The 17,527-nt window shown below is 43.2% G+C and overlaps 1 protein-coding gene across 1 annotated transcript in view; it reads right to left on the reverse strand.

Moving 5' to 3' along the window:
- Positions 1-3,126: 3,126 nt before the first annotated feature.
- Positions 3,127-17,527, reverse strand: part of LOC103608110 (sodium/hydrogen exchanger 9-like) — a gene marked incomplete at both ends in the record, with an annotated part of 81,600 nt that continues 67,199 nt past the window's right edge. The window contains one exon of the mRNA XM_008592556.1: positions 3,127-3,264. Coding sequence (XP_008590778.1) covers positions 3,127-3,264 — 138 coding nt within the window. The remainder of the gene's footprint in view (positions 3,265-17,527) is intronic.

Consider the following 17,527-nt stretch of genomic DNA (forward strand, 5'->3'; position numbering starts at 1 on the left):
GTTCTCTCCATTTCGGAGAATGGCAAATTGAGGCTGACAATGATCTTTAGAATCAGAGAGTCAGAGCCTAAAAAGGCTAAAGGTCATTTCAAAGCCCATTCTAGATAGGGCTTCTCAAGTGCACTTCTTCATTCTTAAGCAGAGCTCATGGGTTCTCTCCATTTCAGAGAATGGCAAATTGAGGCTGACAATGATCTTTAGAATCAGAGAGTCAGAGCCTAAAAAGGCTAAAGGTCATTTCAAAGCCCATTCTGGTTTATGGCTCAAGTTCCTTCCATGTGGAAATGATTGACAGAACAGAAGAGGAGTTTAAATGTCATGATCAAGGTTAACTAAAGCAGTGTGCTTCTCAAACTTTAATACGCATACTTATCATCTGTGGATCTTGTTAGAATAAAGATTTTGATTAGGTAGGTGTATTTGTCAGCTCAGGCTGCCATAACAAAAAACTATAGACTGGGTGGCTTAAACAACAGAAATCTATTTCTCATGGTTCTGGGGGCTGGAAAGTCCAAGATCAAGGTGCTGGCTGATTCAGTTCCTGGTGAGGACTCTCCTCCTGCCTTGCAGACGGTTACCTTCTCACTGTATGCTCATTTTCTTTGTGTACATGTGCTCAGAGTAAGAGAGAGAAGGAACTCTTCGGTGTCCCTTCTTATAACAACACTAATTCTATTGGATAAGGGCTCCCTTTATGTCCTTATTAAACTTAACTACCTGCATATAGGCCCTATTTCCACACTGGGGGTTAGAGCTCCAGTATATGAATTTTGTGGTGAGGCAATTCAATCCATAGCAGTAGGCATGGGTGAGGCCTGAGATTCTGCATTTCTAACAAACTCTTAGGTAATGCAGATACTGCTAGTCTTTGGACCACATTTTGGGTATCAGGGAACTAAAGTCAAAAGCCCCAGGTTCTGCTTTAGGACAGAGTGAGGGTATTCAATGATAAGCTTGACTACACATAGATAATGATGTTCAGGAATGATGCTGATGACAATATCAGCATCACATCATATTTGTAAGGAAGATGTCATAAGAGAAAGCACAAAGACATGAAGAGATTCCCACAATGGGAGCCAGTTCTTCAAGAAATAACCCCAAATGAAACTGCCTTGAGTGTCTTTCAGATATCTGGACCTTTTCTAAGCCATGTGACATTCTCCAGATCAAATGCTCTATGCCTTCAAATTTGAATACCTATTACCAAAACCCCCTTCTCTGGAACATTATTAAAGTGAACTTCTCAGTTAATGAAAAGAGACAAAAACACCAGTTCCATATGAGGAGAATAATGTTAGCACATGGAGGGGAAAGAAAACCCTACCTAAATTTCCAAATTTGTGCTTTTATTAATTCTACAGAAATAGGTGCAGCTTAAAAAAAGATCAAGAATTAGGCCATTTTGCCATCATTTTCATTGAACTGCTAATGAACATCACCAGTCAGGAGAAATGGGAACTGACTTTACAAAAGATTTGCATAAAATAAAAAGAAAAGAAAAAGAAAAAAAAAAAAAGAACCCTTGCCTGGATGCATTTTGACAATTTTCTACAAATGAGTCTAGTTAATTCTGAGCTCCGGAACAGCGGCCTTCTGTAGTGATTATGTCAGTGGTTCTCAGAACTATTTGGATGTCTGCACCTTTATTTTGCTTGAGCATAAATTGGGCTGGTTTGGATATGAGGTTAGGTCATAATGCCCATACTCAGTTACCACTAATGGTATTAACTCAAAGTAAACCTCTGGAGGCTTCAACTGTAAATTGTGTGGTGCACTAAAAAGAAACATAGTTATCTGACCTCCCGTGGCTTGAACTTGGGATAATGGACAGGCATTCTCAAAAACAGGTGACATGGCAGGAAGGACTGACCTGAGGTCTTCACTCTGTAAGCGTCCCTGGGAGTCTAGAACAGTGTAAGCCTCTCAGTTGTGTGTCTTGAACATTGCACCAGAAAGGTTTGATGAACATCTGCTGCCAGTATTTAAAGTTTCCATTTCAGTCAATTTAAACCTTACCAAGGACTAAGTTAACACGGCACAAATTGGTGGTAGAGGATTAAGCAAATATACTCTGCCTGAAGCTATGCATCTGCACCAAAGAGAAAATCAAGATGGCATAAGTAAAGGCACAGGATAGAAGGGATTCTTTCCAGCATGTTCTCTGCTTGGCTTTTTTTTTTAGTCTCCCAAGTGAATACCATCATTGATCTGCTGCTTTTCCTAGAAGCTATGCAGGAAGATTGACTTGGATAGAAGCCAGAATGTTTGTTACCAGATTTGTTTAAAAGAGTTATCTGAATTTTAAGAGATCTTGACCAGTGATTCTTTTGATTCCCAAGATCTAAATTTCTCAGTGATGTGTTGCTGCGGTTATTGGCTGCAGGGGTATGGGGAAAATAAGGACAAAGAAAAGTTAAATTGAGCTGAAGTGCTGAAGTTGCATTCCATAGTCATTCAGCTACAACCGTGAGACTGTATTTACACACTTCAGGCACGTGACTCCTGAGAAGTTCACTTGTTTCCTAACAGGGGTGTTTCAGCTGAGGAAGTGATTGAGGAAATGCTGGCCTTGCTTTTCTCTCTCTACACTGTAACCCCCAGTCCCAATCTCCTAAAACAGTCCCTCTGAATTGTAGTAGAGGAGAGGGTTGGAGAGGATGGAGCCTTCTCTCTCAGGTCAGAGCTTGTGCTAGATCAGTCTATATTAAATGTATACTTTTAAACTTATTTGTCACCTTGCAATGCCAATTGCAGCCCTGGACTGGTGACACAGGAATCTGGGGCATGTTTGGATTTACAGTGAGTGCTGTGCCGCACTCCAGACCTTTGCTTATTGAGGCGTCTCCAGCTCCCTGTATCAAAACTGAACTTAGTCACCTTGCAATGCCAATTGCAGCCCTGGACTGGTGACACAGGAATCTGGGGCATGTTTGGGTTTACAGTGAGTGCTGTGCCGCACACCAGACCTTTGCTTATTGAGGCGTCTCCAGCTCCCTGTATCAAAACTGAACTTATCTTCCCTCTCGGCTTATTCTTTCTTCTTTATTTTCTGTCTTACTAACAGTATCACCCTTTACCTAGATATCCAAGCTCAGACTCTTCCCCATCTCTCACTCCTCTCACTTCCGGTTCTCTGCTTCCGGATGCCAGGACCGTTCCACGTCCAGGACAGCTTCTGAATCCAGCTCTTCTTTTTGATCCTGCTGCTTCGGTATTTCAGGCCTTCCTCGCTTTGCTGCAGAATTATTTTCAGCCTTTATCCTGGGGCATTGCTGCCAGAATTGGCTTCTTTTACACTTTGTTATTCTTTCCCCAATTTCTTAAGTTGAATACATACATTTTATTTATTTTCACTCTTGATTTTTCTAATATACTAAAAGCAGTTCAGACTATATATTTTCCTTTGAGTAAAATTTAGCTGTGTCCTCTACACTTTGGTATGAAATGTTTTTTGTTTTCTTACTGTCTAGATAATGTTAAATTTTAGCTAGTAGTATTTGCCTATTATACAAAAGATAATTTAAAAGAGTATATCTTAATTTTCAAGTAATTAAAAATTTTTTGGTAATCAATTATTGTGAATAATTTACAATATCACTGGATTATAATTAGAGGATGGGGCCTGCAATATTACTTTCTTTTGTCCTTTTAGATGAGTGATACTTTGGTTAGATGGGGGATTTTAGGATTATAATCCATTTTTAATAATCCTCCTTTATTAATGTGTTAATTAATAATTAATAATTTTTTTCTCTCTATAGGTATTTCTGTATTCTCTAGGTTCTAGTATTTCAGATGATGAGTTAGTAACCAGGTCTTTCTATCAGAAGGTCTGTACGATTTTCTTCCTATCTTTGAAATGTAGGAATTTCACTAAAGCATGTTTTAAGTATGTCTTAAATCTAAAAGATCAAGCGTTCTTCAGCTCAGGGAATATCGTCAATGTTCTCTTGTATTATTTGCTGTCCCTTTCCATGCATCTGTGTCATATCTTCTGGCACCCCCTTTTGATATGGCAGATGCTCCGCATTCGTCCTCTAAGTCTCTTTTCTTTTCCTCATGACTTCTACTTTTGAGGGCTAGTTCTCTGTGTTTTGAGATATGAGAGACACAGCCACCTTCTGAAGGGACAGATGGGCTCCCTCAGGGTCACACAATCCAAGACCTTCACTTTGAGAAAGTTGAGGCTCCTCTCCTGCCGTGGGTGGCCAGGTCTTGCAGGGTGCCAGGGAACCAGAAGTCCCCAACCTGCTGTTCCCCTGATAGGGCCTCTGATTCCCCCTCTAGTCTCACTTTGGTTGACTCCAGAGAAGGAACAAAAAGAACAGGGCAAGGGCTGCACGTCCTTCCTGGCTGCCACCTTCCCAGATTCCAGGTTATCTCCCGAAGGGTGGGTGTGTGGCCCCAATGCCCTCAGTGGCTCCCCATCTCCTACAGCTCAGTGTCTAAACCCTGATCCTTTGAGCTGAGCCCTCCTCTCTGGACTCATCAGACCAGCTCCACCCCCATATCTTCCCTCCTCCCAGATGCTGCGCTCACTTTCTCCAAATGCGTGCTGTGCATGCCCTCCCGTGCCCGCCAGCACAGTTCCCTTCAACGGGGAGTCCCATCATCTTTGCCCATGACTTTTGAATCCTTCTCATTCTGCAATTCCGATGCTACCTTTTCCAGGAAGCCTGAGCTGGAATTCATCCTCCCTCCTCAGCGCCCATAGCTCCCATCTGTTCCTCAACGGCAGCATTTAACACAATCTGCCTTTTCTTAGGTTATCTGTGCACCTGTCTTTCTTTCCCACCCCAGACCCTAGATAACAAGAGGGCAGGTTCCAAGTCTGTGTCATTTTATCTCTTCCCACAGTGTCTTGCAAGAAATGGGTGCCTGATCTTTGTAGCGTTGAATTCACAATGGAAGCCATTATGTTGGACACTGGTGGACCCATCCTGAGCTTTTCTCACTAGAGGCAGGAGGAAGGGCCGTGAAGCTCCACCTGGAGTTTTAAGAGAGGAACCGATATCCTCAGCATCCTGGAATTTATGGGCTTTCACCCTCAGAAAAGGCCTCTGAGTTCTACAGGAAGAACTTTCAATTATTTTTTCCCCCCACAGTGGTTGTGTCATACAGAGAGCACCTGGACGTGGAATAACAGGGACTGTGGTCAGGCACGGCAGCAAATTTCATGCTGCGCCGCCTCCTTGGTTGCCCATGAGTGTGAAGGTTAGTAAAATAGAAGACGGAGCATAAGGAACACCCATCCTAGAGGTCTGTGCTTTTCAAAATACCTATCACAAACGGACCATTGAAAAGATGAGCTCAGAGGAGAAAATGCCTCTGACACTTCAGGTGGTTTGAAAAGATGCATTGTGCTGAGAGCTAAAGTCCTACGGGATGCTTGGGAAGAGTTGGGAGTTGCCTTTTCAAAGATGACTTCTTATAATAAAGCAAGACTGACCCTGCTCATTCTTGACTGCAGATTTCCACCTCAGGCAGAAGCAGGAGACAGATATGTGTGTGTGTGTGTGTGTGGGGGGGGTGATGGGGGAGGCAGGAAGCAAGAGATGTTGCATGGGAGGAGGGGAGGCTGGGGGGGACAGAGAAACCATACATTCCAGGGAACGCTCCACCTGTCACCAGATCTTTGTGTGACAGGAATGAGCAAAGAAAAGGCTGTTGGCTGTGCTTGTCCTTGACCTAGTCTTAACCCTTTCTCTGCTTGGGAGCCCCTTCAGATAGCTGGTTTCATGGTACCGTTTTCTTGCTCTTGCTCTGGAAGTCATATTGGGAGGCATAAAATACAGACCAGTGCTATTAACTGAGCATGCGCGTATGTGTGCACATGCAGATGTTGGCTGTAAACACATGCAGATGTTAGCATGCTCCAAGCAGCCTGTCCTGGGTGAAAGTGCACTGCGGTTCTTCCTGGTGGGGAGCCTGTTGCCCCTTTAAAAATCCCATTAAGTATGTTGTCACTTTAAATGGACCATTTAAAGGCAAGGGCCAGTGCCTTGCCTAGGGCCAGACATATAGCAGGCTCTTGAAAAATGTGCTGAAAATGGAATGGTCAGTATTCAGTGGAAAGGCAGAGATTCAGTCTGATCTTTCTTTTCAGCCTTCACAGCATTTGTTTTTTCAATTGCATTCCAATTCCTCTTTTACTTTTCACAATCCCCCTCAAGACTGTGTGCGTGTGTGCGTTTATATGTGTGTAAAATGTGTATGTATGGGTGTGTATATGTGTGCATGCATTCATACATATATATGTATATATACATATCAGATACCCACTGCAGGCTGGCAATCAGGCCATTACTTTACAGGAGTTAGAGTGAAAAGTGTAAATACCATCTTGCTTGGGTTTATCTCCTGAGTCTTGCAGCATTGCTGGAGAAGGATGGTGGCAGGGTAAAAAGAGAGTTATTTTAGTGGGATAGGGTGGAGAAAAACATGTTGGTAGCTGATGTTGGCCATCTAGTCTAAAGGGAGACATTGATGGTGCAGGAGAAGGGGAGGGGAAAGCTGAGAGAGGAAAGCTCTGGAGAAGTGAGGGGGTAGGATCCACAGCTCAGCGGAGGAGTTGCCTTCAAGAAGAGAAGGGAACAAGTCTTCTACTGGGTTAGAAAGCTCTTTCCAAGCTGGGTGACCCTCTTTCACTGCTCTCAGGATAGTAGCAACTGTAATGGCAGATTCTGAAATACCACTTGCCTTGGGCTGAATTGTGTCCCTCAAATACATATGTGGAAGCCCCAGCCTCAACTGTGATTGTACCTGGAGATAGGAATTTTAGGAGGTAATTAAGATTAAATGAGGTCATATGGGTAGGGCTCTAACCCAGTAGGACTGATGTCTTTATAAGAAGAGGCAGAGAGGGAGAGAGCTCTCCCAAGGAAAGGCCATGTGAGGATGCAGCAAGAAGGCAGCTGTCAGCAAGTCAGGAAGAGAGCCCTCATTAGGAACCAAATCTTGGGCTTCCCAGCCTCCAGAACAGCGAGAAGACAAATGTCTGTTGTTTAAGCCACCTGGTCTGTGGTATTTTGTTATAGCAGCCCCAGAAGATTGAGAAACCCCTCAAGGACTCTCCCCACACAGCCATTGACCTATGGAGGAGCAGCCTCTAAGGCCCAGGGAGCTTGTAACTTTAGGAAACCAGATCCTTGTTTTATTTGATGGTCACAGAGGAAGGAGTACTGGGATCCTGTAGTTCTCACTTCCCAGTTCAAAGAGTTCCACTGCATGCACTCTGGTGCTCCCCTTACACGACATTCTTCTTGGCTAATTCTTACTCAATCACCCCAAGAAGGAAGCAGACCCAGCAAGGGGGTCTCTTCTGAGAACCAAGAAGTTGGCCTAAATATTTACAACTAATTATCTCTTTTTCTCACATCTTCTTCATGTCTTCAGAGTTAGGCTGTATGTAGTTATAAATTCAGTCTCTGGAGCCAGATGCCTGGATTCATCCCTTGTTGGTATTATGACCTGAGGCAGGTTACTTAAACTCTCTGTGTCTTAGTTTTCTTAGCTGTAATGTGGGGACAATAATGTTACCTACCTTGTGGATTGGTTGTAGAGAATCAAGCAAGTTTACACATCTAAACAATCTTAGCATGTGGAAAGCAGCACTGGGTCTTCTTTGCAGCCTCTCTTCCTCAAGTTCATCAACAGGGGACCCATGGCAGTTCCTGGAGCAAATGCAAGGGCATCTGAGGCCTAAGCACATGCTTCCAAAGGAATTGCCTCTTGATTGTATCAGGAGAAGAAGGCGGGGACAAGTGAAGTCGGGGTGGCAGGTTTGGTGGTGGAGGGTGAGGGGGTTCTTGCCTGTAGGCTTCTATTTTCTCAGTGACGTGTGAAATGAGGTCTTCAGCTGATGGGGAGTGTGGAGGAGGGGACAGAGTGGGTTTTTGAAAGATGGAGAAGGAATAAGTTAGATGTCTAAGAGAAGGGGAAAATGCACCTTCTAGAGAAACCTAGTAAGCTTACTGAGCAATGTTGAGTGTCAATTTGAGTCTTGAGATCATGAATTTAAAGTGAAAACAGAGGCTTGATGGTGAGAATTTCTTTCAACATCTAATGGTGAGAATTTCTTTCAACATCTAGTGGCTCAGGTGCCGGCAGGGAGAAGGTGTGGAGTTGCCCTCTGATCAATCGCCCTCGTTTGCAGGGATGTGTGCCCATGGCACACTGATGTCTGCTTTATACACAGGAGCTGTGCCCGTGTGTTTTGTAACACATTACACTGAGGATGGAGGGAAACGTATCAGTGTTCTCACCTTGCTGCAGCTTCATTTTCAGTGTCTTGTTCCTGCCCCCGAGATGATGGGTGTAAATTACTAGTTTATGGTAATTTAATTTGTGGAATGCTTTGGACCAAGAACCTATTTTCTTAGTTTATGTGGCTTTGGTACTATATTTCCTTTTCATTACCCTATTGGGGTCTTAGTCTCTTCCAAAGCACCGAAGGCACAAGATGTTAATGAAAGCTGACACTCATAAGGCATGTGCTATGTGCCAGGCATATTTCCTTTTCATTACCCTATTGGGGTCTTAGTCTCTTCCAAAGCACCGAAGGCACAAGACGTTAATGAAAGCTGACACTCATAAGGCATGTGCTATGTGCCAGGTGCATTTCTAAGCACTTCACGTACGTGAACTCACTCATTTCTCATAACAACCCTGTTTTACAGATAAGGCATAGAGAGCTTAAGTAACTTTCATGTGGTCACACAGCAAGAAAGTGCCAGAGCTGGAATTCAACCCAGGAAGCCTCGCTCTAGAGTCCATGCTTGGAATCTCTATGCTTCTATAGTGTATCCTAGAAAATAAGCTAAAACTTCTGTCTCTCTAAAATATTTGCTTTCCAGGAATATTTATATTAGGTCTACCTCTAGCCATGCCATCTCCTTTTCTTCTATCAGTTTGTGTTTACCTCCTACTTCCCCCACCACTAAGGACAAAAACGATCGGAATCATCCAGCCAGCCAGCCAGCTACCATGAATTCATGAAGGGCCTATCCTGTTTTAGCATGTGTGAGATGAAGATGACCAAAGCACTGTCCATGTGTCCCCAGAACTAATAGTCCAGCCGGGGATCCAGGCAAACAAACAGACAAAGTACAATAAAGGACACAGATGATCCCCACAGACACAGGGCCCTATGAAAAAAAAGCTACGTAAAGAGAAAGAATGAGGTCAATGATGCTGAACTTATTTCAGCCTCTGTGGGAGTCTTCTTAGTCCCTGAGAGACACCAACTCCCCTGGTCATGTTGGAAGAATCCAAGATGCCAAGGGCTGTAGTCATGAGCTCTTGAATTTCCCAAACATGAGCTGTATGGAATGCTGGGAACTGGAAGTGATGCTCTGAGCTCATTTTTAGCAATATTAATTTGTCCATTTGTCTAAAGGGGGCATAATCAGAGTTCTGCAAATAAATGTTGTAAGGATTAGCAATGATTCGTAAAGTTTGTATAATAGGCATCCAATCAACCAAAGCCATCATTAGTCATTATGCAGAATTAAGCATGACAGTTAAAACTATGTATAAAATTTTCTTAAATAGATCCTTTATTCCTGAGCAGCCATCAACTCCTCCTAGTTCTACCTCACCTTGGGAATATTCAGAAAGGGTGAAAATGCCATAAAAATACAACTTATTATGCTCAGTAGCTATCTTTAGAAAGTTATCACTGGACTTACATTACATAATCATTTTAACTTGTGTTGGACTTTCCGTTACTATAGGAATGATTATAGCTATTATTATTATTACTATAACTTAACATTGTGGTAAGAAGAAAGGTGACAGGAATAAATATTTTATTGTCTCCATCTACAAGGCACTGTGCCAAATGGTCCTGCATACATTTAAATGTCACTACTGCCCTGGGAGCTTGGTGGTAGCATTATTCACATTTTAAAAATCAAGAAACAAGGTTCAGAGAAGTTGAGTCACTTGTTCAGGGTCACACAGCCAGTGAGCATCAGAGCCAGCATGGCCCAGGCCCTGTGTGGCTTCCTGACACAGGTATTATGGTCACAGCTATTTTACAGGTGAAGAATGACAAAACCAGAGAAGTTCAAGACTCATTCAAGGTCATAGAGCTATTGAAGAGGAGGTCCACGACTGAGTCCCAGTCTTCCTGATGTTCAATCCAGTTTTCCTCCTTATCCTTGAACCCCTTGGGGGCAGCCAATAGAGTAGAATGGTTGAGAACACGGGCTGTTAGTTTTCCCCATGTCACAGAAGGAAGTTACAAATATGGAAAGGGAAAGACTAGAATGAACCCTGTGATGCTGAACTGGAGCTGAGGGTATCAGAATACATTTATACACACACACACACAGATATAGAAATGAACATACATGTAAATCTCTCTTTACACACACATACACACACACACGTGCATGTGCACACACAGTTCCTAACTCTTTCTACCAAGTGAGCTGGCCTTGGAACACCGGTGAGCACACATGGCACCAGATCTTGATTTCTATATACAAAAGGAACCAGGTGGGACTGTAAATTAGTGCAGCCGTTATGGAAAACAGTATGGAGATTTCTTAGACAACTACAGATAGAACTACCATAAGGTCCAGCAATCGGGCTGCTAGGTATATACCCAAAGGAATGGAAATCATCTATTGAAGGGACACCAGCCCTCCCATGTTAATTGTAGCTCAATTTCCAATAGCAAAGAGTTGGAACCAACCCAAATGTGCACTGACAGATGACTAGATAAGGAAAATGTGGTATATATACACAATGGAATACTACTCAGTCATAAAAAAGAATGCAATTCTGCTAATCGCATCGACATGGATGAGCTTAGAGAAAATTATGTTAAGTGAAATAAGCCAGGCACAGAAAGAGAAATAACACATGTCCTTACTCATAAGTGGGAGCTAAAAAACAATAATAATAAGAAGAAAGAAAGAACAGTCACAATAATACATTGAACTTTTAGAAGGAGAGAACAGAACTGTGTTTACCAGAGGCGGGAACAGAGGAGGGGTTGCGGGGATTAGGGAAAAATTGGTTAATGGACACAAAGAATGATTATGTTCTGCCATGATGAATATGCTAATTACCTGACTTGATCATCATATACTGTATACAAGTATTGATAGCCAACTCTGTACCCCACAAATATGTATAATCACTATGTTTCAATTTAAAGAAGGAAAAAACATCTATATATGAAACAAAACAAAACAAAAGGAACCAGGGACCTCTGGCAAAATGGTCGATTTTATGGCTGTAGCAAGGAAGGTTCAAAGTGGGCATGAAACATCTTATTTGCACCAATTAGCAAAAAAGTGCTCTAAAATAATGAGACCATGTCCAGGGCAGAGCAGACAGGTTCAAGGAGCTCCCAGTAGCCAAATTGAAGACAATTTGAACATCAAAACCAATAATGGTAGTAACAAAATATAATCCATTGAATAAAATAGAAAACCCCAACTCCGTGCTGATATAAATAAATAAATAAATAAATAAATAAATAAATAAATAAATAAATAAATAAATAAATAAATAAATAAATAAAACTTGAAAGTTGATGAGGACTGGGATATTTACATAGCTTCGAAGTACTTCCCACGAAATACTTATTAATTACAGAGAGTAAAAACAATATCTTCACAGTGGAAAAGCCTGGTTGACAACATCTTAATTAAGTGATCAGAATGAAGATCACAAGTGATAGGACAGTTCCAAATTGTGTACCACCCAACAGCACTCATGAGAAGAGCTTGGCACCGCTGCTGCGTTATTCCTGCTAATGGTGCAAAATCTGAATCTGATCATGAGATAATGTCAGAACCCCCCAAACAAGAGGTCTCTACAAAATGTCTGGCCTGTAATCTCTAAAAACGTCAATGTCATGAAAGTTAATGAAAAATTTAGGAACCGTTACAGGTTAAAGGGGACCAAAGAGACATGACAAATAGATGCAGCATCTAATTCTGAACGTCAGCCTCTTGATTTAAAGGACATTATAGACTGAACCAGTAAAACAAAGGATTTTGCTAGCTGCATTGTGGCTGAGTAGGAAAATTCAGGTTTGTTGGAATTACACTCTAGGGTGTTTGAAGGTGATGAAGTATCAGGAGAACTTACTCTCAAATGATTTAGAGAAAAAAGGACTTTGATTGCACTTGCAACTTTTAAAAAATATGATAATTTTTAAAATAAAAAGTTATCTGCTCCCAAAATAAAAACCTCAAAACAGAAAGAATGAAAAAGAACACAGGTGCTGCATGCAGAGGGTGTAGTAAGTCAACTTACTGGTAAAACTGGTTAAAAACTTAGGCTCTGGGTTTGAATTCCAGAGTTGCCACTTACCAGCTACGTGAATTTAGGGCCACACTATGTGTGCCTTAGTTTCCTGGTCTGTGAAATGGGGATAAGGACAGCCACAGCCAGGGTCGTTGGGATGTAAATTAGTTGGCGACCACACAGTACTTAGTACTATGTTCCATAATTAGTGCTGAGTACTAGCGTTGTTTTTATTACATGATTCCATGTGATCCATTTTTCCCTCAGTGCATATGCCAGGGAGAAAATTCAGTATGTCCTTTCTGACTTGTTCAAAAGATGTACTTCAGCTAAAAACATTTGCTATGTGGTCAGTCCCATTACTTAGGCAGATAGCTGCAGATTGCATAGATGGAGAAAGCTTTAAAAAACATGGGTAATGTGTTTATAATATTTGGATATACACTTAGTTTTGAAGTGAAGCCCAGAGAGGGTTAGCGTCTTTTTTTTTTTTTTTTTGACTATACATAATCATTATATCAGGCCAAATATTGTGTAAGGAATAATCCAGGCATTAGGATGAAGAAAAAGTGATTATCACATTGACAAAATGTCTCTTAAGCAGTTTAAAAATACACATGCACGGTCTATTACAAAGGATTAAAGTGTATCCACTACCGAGAGTGGCTAATTCAATTAAAAATGGAAAATTTAAAATGGCAATTAAAACAATGTTCTGGTTGGAAGGGAAATACAGATAGCACTTTGATGTTGATTCTTTGAATTTCTTCCTTTTCTGCCCTTTGGATACTTAACCTCGAGCTGCAATAGCACAATATGAGGAGTTGTTTCAGCCTGATGGTGGGGAGTAAGGCTAACATTTTGGGCCATCTTTTGGTGCCACGTTTTTAGTTCATCTCTACTAATCAAATTCAGTTTCAAGAACCCTGAGTTCTTTTCCAGTTAGCTTCAGTTGACATAAGAGCAGATGGCCTCTGACAAAGCTCTTTGCTCTCTCATTTGCCAGTCTTTTAAAATGTGAATTTAAAACATTTTAGAAGGTTCACAATGACCGCCGATAATATGACAATGGGCTCCACCCACCCCATAGAAAAGGGTGAAAAACTCCAGCTGGGGCTGAACTGTAACCTTGACGCAGGGATACATCCACTTGAACATGCTCCTGTTCCAAACTAAAGAGCCACGATGGATTTTTTTCTTTTTTCTCAAAAGACAGAGAATTTTTGATGCACCTTCAAGATTCCATTTATATCAGTGACATAATGGTGTCAGCTCTTTGAAGGAAGAAAGAACAGGCAGAAACTGGTATTACATTGTTAAGCGCCCAAGAATCAATTACATCCTTGCTGAGACAAGAGGCAATTTTCCCATTTAAACTTCACAGATGTACAGACTGGCAAATTATTGTTGGGTTGTTGCTTCTTTTATTATAATTAACAATTAAAAAACCCATGTTATAATGCAATTAGCTGTTTACTGGCTCTTATTGGCACAGGTTGTAGCAGAAACTTTACTTTTAAGGATATGAACTACTGAAAAAGTATTCTAATCAACCTTTTATATTCAGTCACTAATGTGGAACCATTTTGGCCCCTCACAATTAAGCCACTGGAAATTTCCATGCTGATCCAGGTTTATAAGAAGCATCTTATGGAAACCTATCAATTTCTCATCTTAAAATACTCAGCTCAGAGATCATTGATTCTCCATTTCTGAGAAATGTAGTAGTGGTTTCCTTGCCCTTTTCCCTCTCTTTTGCTCCTGTTCTTCCCTAAATAACTTTTTTTCTCTCAATGTAAGCTCATATTCTCAGCTCAGAGATCATTGATTCTCCATTTCTGAGAAATGTAGTAGTGGTTTCCTTGCCCTTTTTCCTCTCTTTTCTCCTGTTCTTCCCTAAATAACTTTTTTTCTCTCAATGTAAGCTCATATTCTTAATATTTTTCAAATATACACATGCATGCAGCATGCATGAAAAACTGTCTATTTTTGCTCAGGGTCAAGAAAACATTTTGTAATCACCCAATGCCATGTTGGAAAATGGCAGTAGAAACGGGATTCTTAAGGGAAATCGTAGACAACTGTTCACGATTATGAGAGCTAACACCCACAGGGTACTCACCATGCGCCAGGTACTGTTCTAAGTACCATATACACTGTCCACATACTGACTCATTTAATCCTCATAAGGACTCTCTGAAGTAGTTTCTATTATAATCCCCAGTTTATAATAGAGAAAGCGGAGGCACCAAGAGGCTGAGTAATCAGGCCACGGCTACAGAACTTGGGAAGGGCAGAGCTAAGATTCAAACCCAGGCAGCTGGCCCAGGCCCAGGCATCTAGCGCCTTCGTTCTACTTGCACCTACAAAGCATTACAGTGACTATTAACGCAAGGCCCAATCCATGTTTGCTTTTAAAAAAACAATCCATGGAAATGAAGTAGAAATTTGAAAAGCAACTCCGTCATACCCTGACTGACAATCAGCACTGCTGGGACCCCTGAGAACCCATCGACTTACTCTGTGCCAGGCTGAATCATGACATGGTTAAATGCCCAGAGATATCCAAGGAAACGATGGTGACAACTGTGCTTGTGTGACATATTCACGCATTTACAGATTACTAAAGTCACCTTGTCACATCATGAGGTCTTGGGCTCTAAATCTAGAAAATGGTACGACTGTATTTTGCCTCATAATTAAAACTATACACTCACATATAATGGTATTTAGGCTACTGTTTAGATATTTAAAACCTGCTCTGGGGTCTGTTGCAGCAGGGCATCTCGTGCAGAGGAGCATGTGATCTAATCATCACCAAGCAGCCTGCTTCTTGCTTGCACTCCATCCTTTTACAAAAGAGGAGCGAGGCAACTTACAATAAAAGACTCTGGACAGGGACGGGTGTATGTGACCATAAAGGGTGGGGTGAGGGGCAGACAGAAAATGATGTCTCACAAAACTGAGGACCAGACGTGGGCACTACCACTCAGCCTGGCATTCCGTACTGCAAAGGCGCGAGGCAACAGTGCCACGTTGCTGAAACGTGTCGTGGGCTCTGATACTTCATCCTTGGTCCCTGTTCCCATCCGCGCTGGCATTACCGCTGCCATCTCCCTCAGGCATGTCTCTTAGAAGCCACAGCTTGATATTTGCTCAAGAAACTACCCCTCCCAGGAGAGCTGGGGTAGAGTAGATTAGAGCACTTGAAAACTCGAGGTGTTATAGGTATTTATTATTCTTAATGTGACATTGAAAGCAATACCTTTAAATGAGGAACTGAATCAAGTGGGAACTGCGGCAGCTATGGCAGGTGGGAAGGATGTTTGGGTGAGAGTCTAACCTGGGATTCCCTGATGCGACTGTGTGTTCCTTGCTGTAGGAAGAGAAAGAGCAGAGAGGAGGAGGACGGACAGACGGCAAAGGCCCACTGAGTCCCCTTGCCAGGGAAAGAGCAGAGAGAGAAGTCCATCCCTGCTGCCTTTCTAACTATAGTTTGGGCAGCTCATCTTTGCAAACATTTGCTGAGTGCCTGGTGTGTGCCAGCTCTGTGGTGGAGACCGGGAGGCCCACGGTGAACCAGACACGTCCCTGCTCTCCACAAGCTGATGGTCCAGTGGATGGTAGCAAGGGGCAGCTCCTCTCCTCTCCTTTGCAGTCCACGCCCAGGTGCCTGAGTTCAGAGGGAGTCAGGCAGAGGTGTGAGAGGAAAGCAGCGCACCCCAGGATGAAGATCGCCCCTGCAGAGGGAGAGGCAACGCGTGTGGGGTCCTAGTGCTCTGAGCAAGTGTAGAACGAGGCCAGGGCATCACCTGCACCCCGGTGGCAGCTAAGCCCCAGCTTACCTGAGAAGTCACACAGGCCGTCCTGCTCACCCACCTGGCGGTACTGACCAGCAGAGCAGGGAGGGCCTTAGAGGTCATCACCTCCGAAGTAGTTATTTTACAGATGAGGACACTGAAGCCCAAAAGATGCACCAAGTCACTGGGCAGTGAGTGGCAGAGCTACAGACAGAAATTGGATGCTCTGACACCCTGTCCATGCCACACTTGGGCCTGGAACACTGTGGCTTGGCAGCTATTAAAATAGGAGATGCCTAGGGGAGGGGACACTCAGTCTTATTGGGCGTTTATACTCCAGGGTTAATGACTTCAAGGGAAACTTTTGGAGAACAGATTTGAAAAGAGGGTGGAAAGAGAAGGGCAGCAGGCACCTGGGTCAGGGAGAGCAGGTTGTGGCCACTGAAATCCAGCTTTGCCCTCTCCCACTGTGGCTTATTAATGCATGGCCACGAGTCCCCCTATACGTGTTTTCACGCTTGAATACTTAGGCAGACAGGACGAAACCTCTTCTGACAAAACAGAAGTGAATGCTGCAGTCTCAGGGAAATTCTAAGTGTCCTGGCACTCCCACACATCTCTTGTCCACGGAGAGGCAGACTCACGCCCAGGCAGCAGAGGCAGGGCTTGGAGCCCCAGCTGGCCCACCTGGGGCCCTTGTGGAGGGGTGGCAATGACAGCCAGGGTGGGCAGGAGTGCCCCTCTGGGGAAGCATCTTCACTTGCATTAGGAACTCGTGCTGGCAGCACTGTGGGTTGGCTGACACTCCTGGTCCCCCATGCCTTCTGCTGGGCCACCTTCCAGGTAGGGATGGTCATGTACCCCAGCTGGGCCTAATAGGCATAAGCAGAAGTCCATGTAGTGGGGCTTCTAGGAGATTTGCTTCCCTAGTTAGCAAAAGGGGGAGACAGATTCACCTGGCACACTGTCTTCTATCTTCTTCCTCCCCAAGACATGAACATGCAGCAGCACTCTTATGACCAGGACAGCACAACACGACAAGGAGGAAAGAAAGAGCCTGAGTCACCTCTGTCACCACTGATTTTCTGCCCTGGTTCTGGGCTGCCTCCTCCAGATTTCTTAATAGGTGAGACAAAGAAGACCCTATTTGTTTATGCTGCGTAATTGGGTATTTTCCTGGTTTTATAAAAACCAACAGCTCTGGGACTCAAGGCCTGCAATCTTCTTCATCTCACCTCCTGCCACCTTCCTCTCTTCTCAAAGCCCCTTTCCCCTGATTCATGAGTCACATCCCTGGGAAGCCTCCCCTGGAAGAACGAGTACACAGCCTGCTTTGGGCCCAGCTTTGTGTCACTGGAGCAGCACAGAGAGCATGACTTACTTGCTGACTTGCCCAGCTTCCTGTGATCACCTCCTATCTCGACTCCCACCCCCCTTTCCCTCCCTGCAGATTA

The sequence above is a fragment of the Galeopterus variegatus genome, unplaced genomic scaffold (assembly GCF_000696425.1).
Source record: "Galeopterus variegatus unplaced genomic scaffold, G_variegatus-3.0.2 Scaffold8027, whole genome shotgun sequence".
In the NCBI taxonomy this organism is placed as follows: Eukaryota; Metazoa; Chordata; class Mammalia; order Dermoptera; family Cynocephalidae; genus Galeopterus; species Galeopterus variegatus.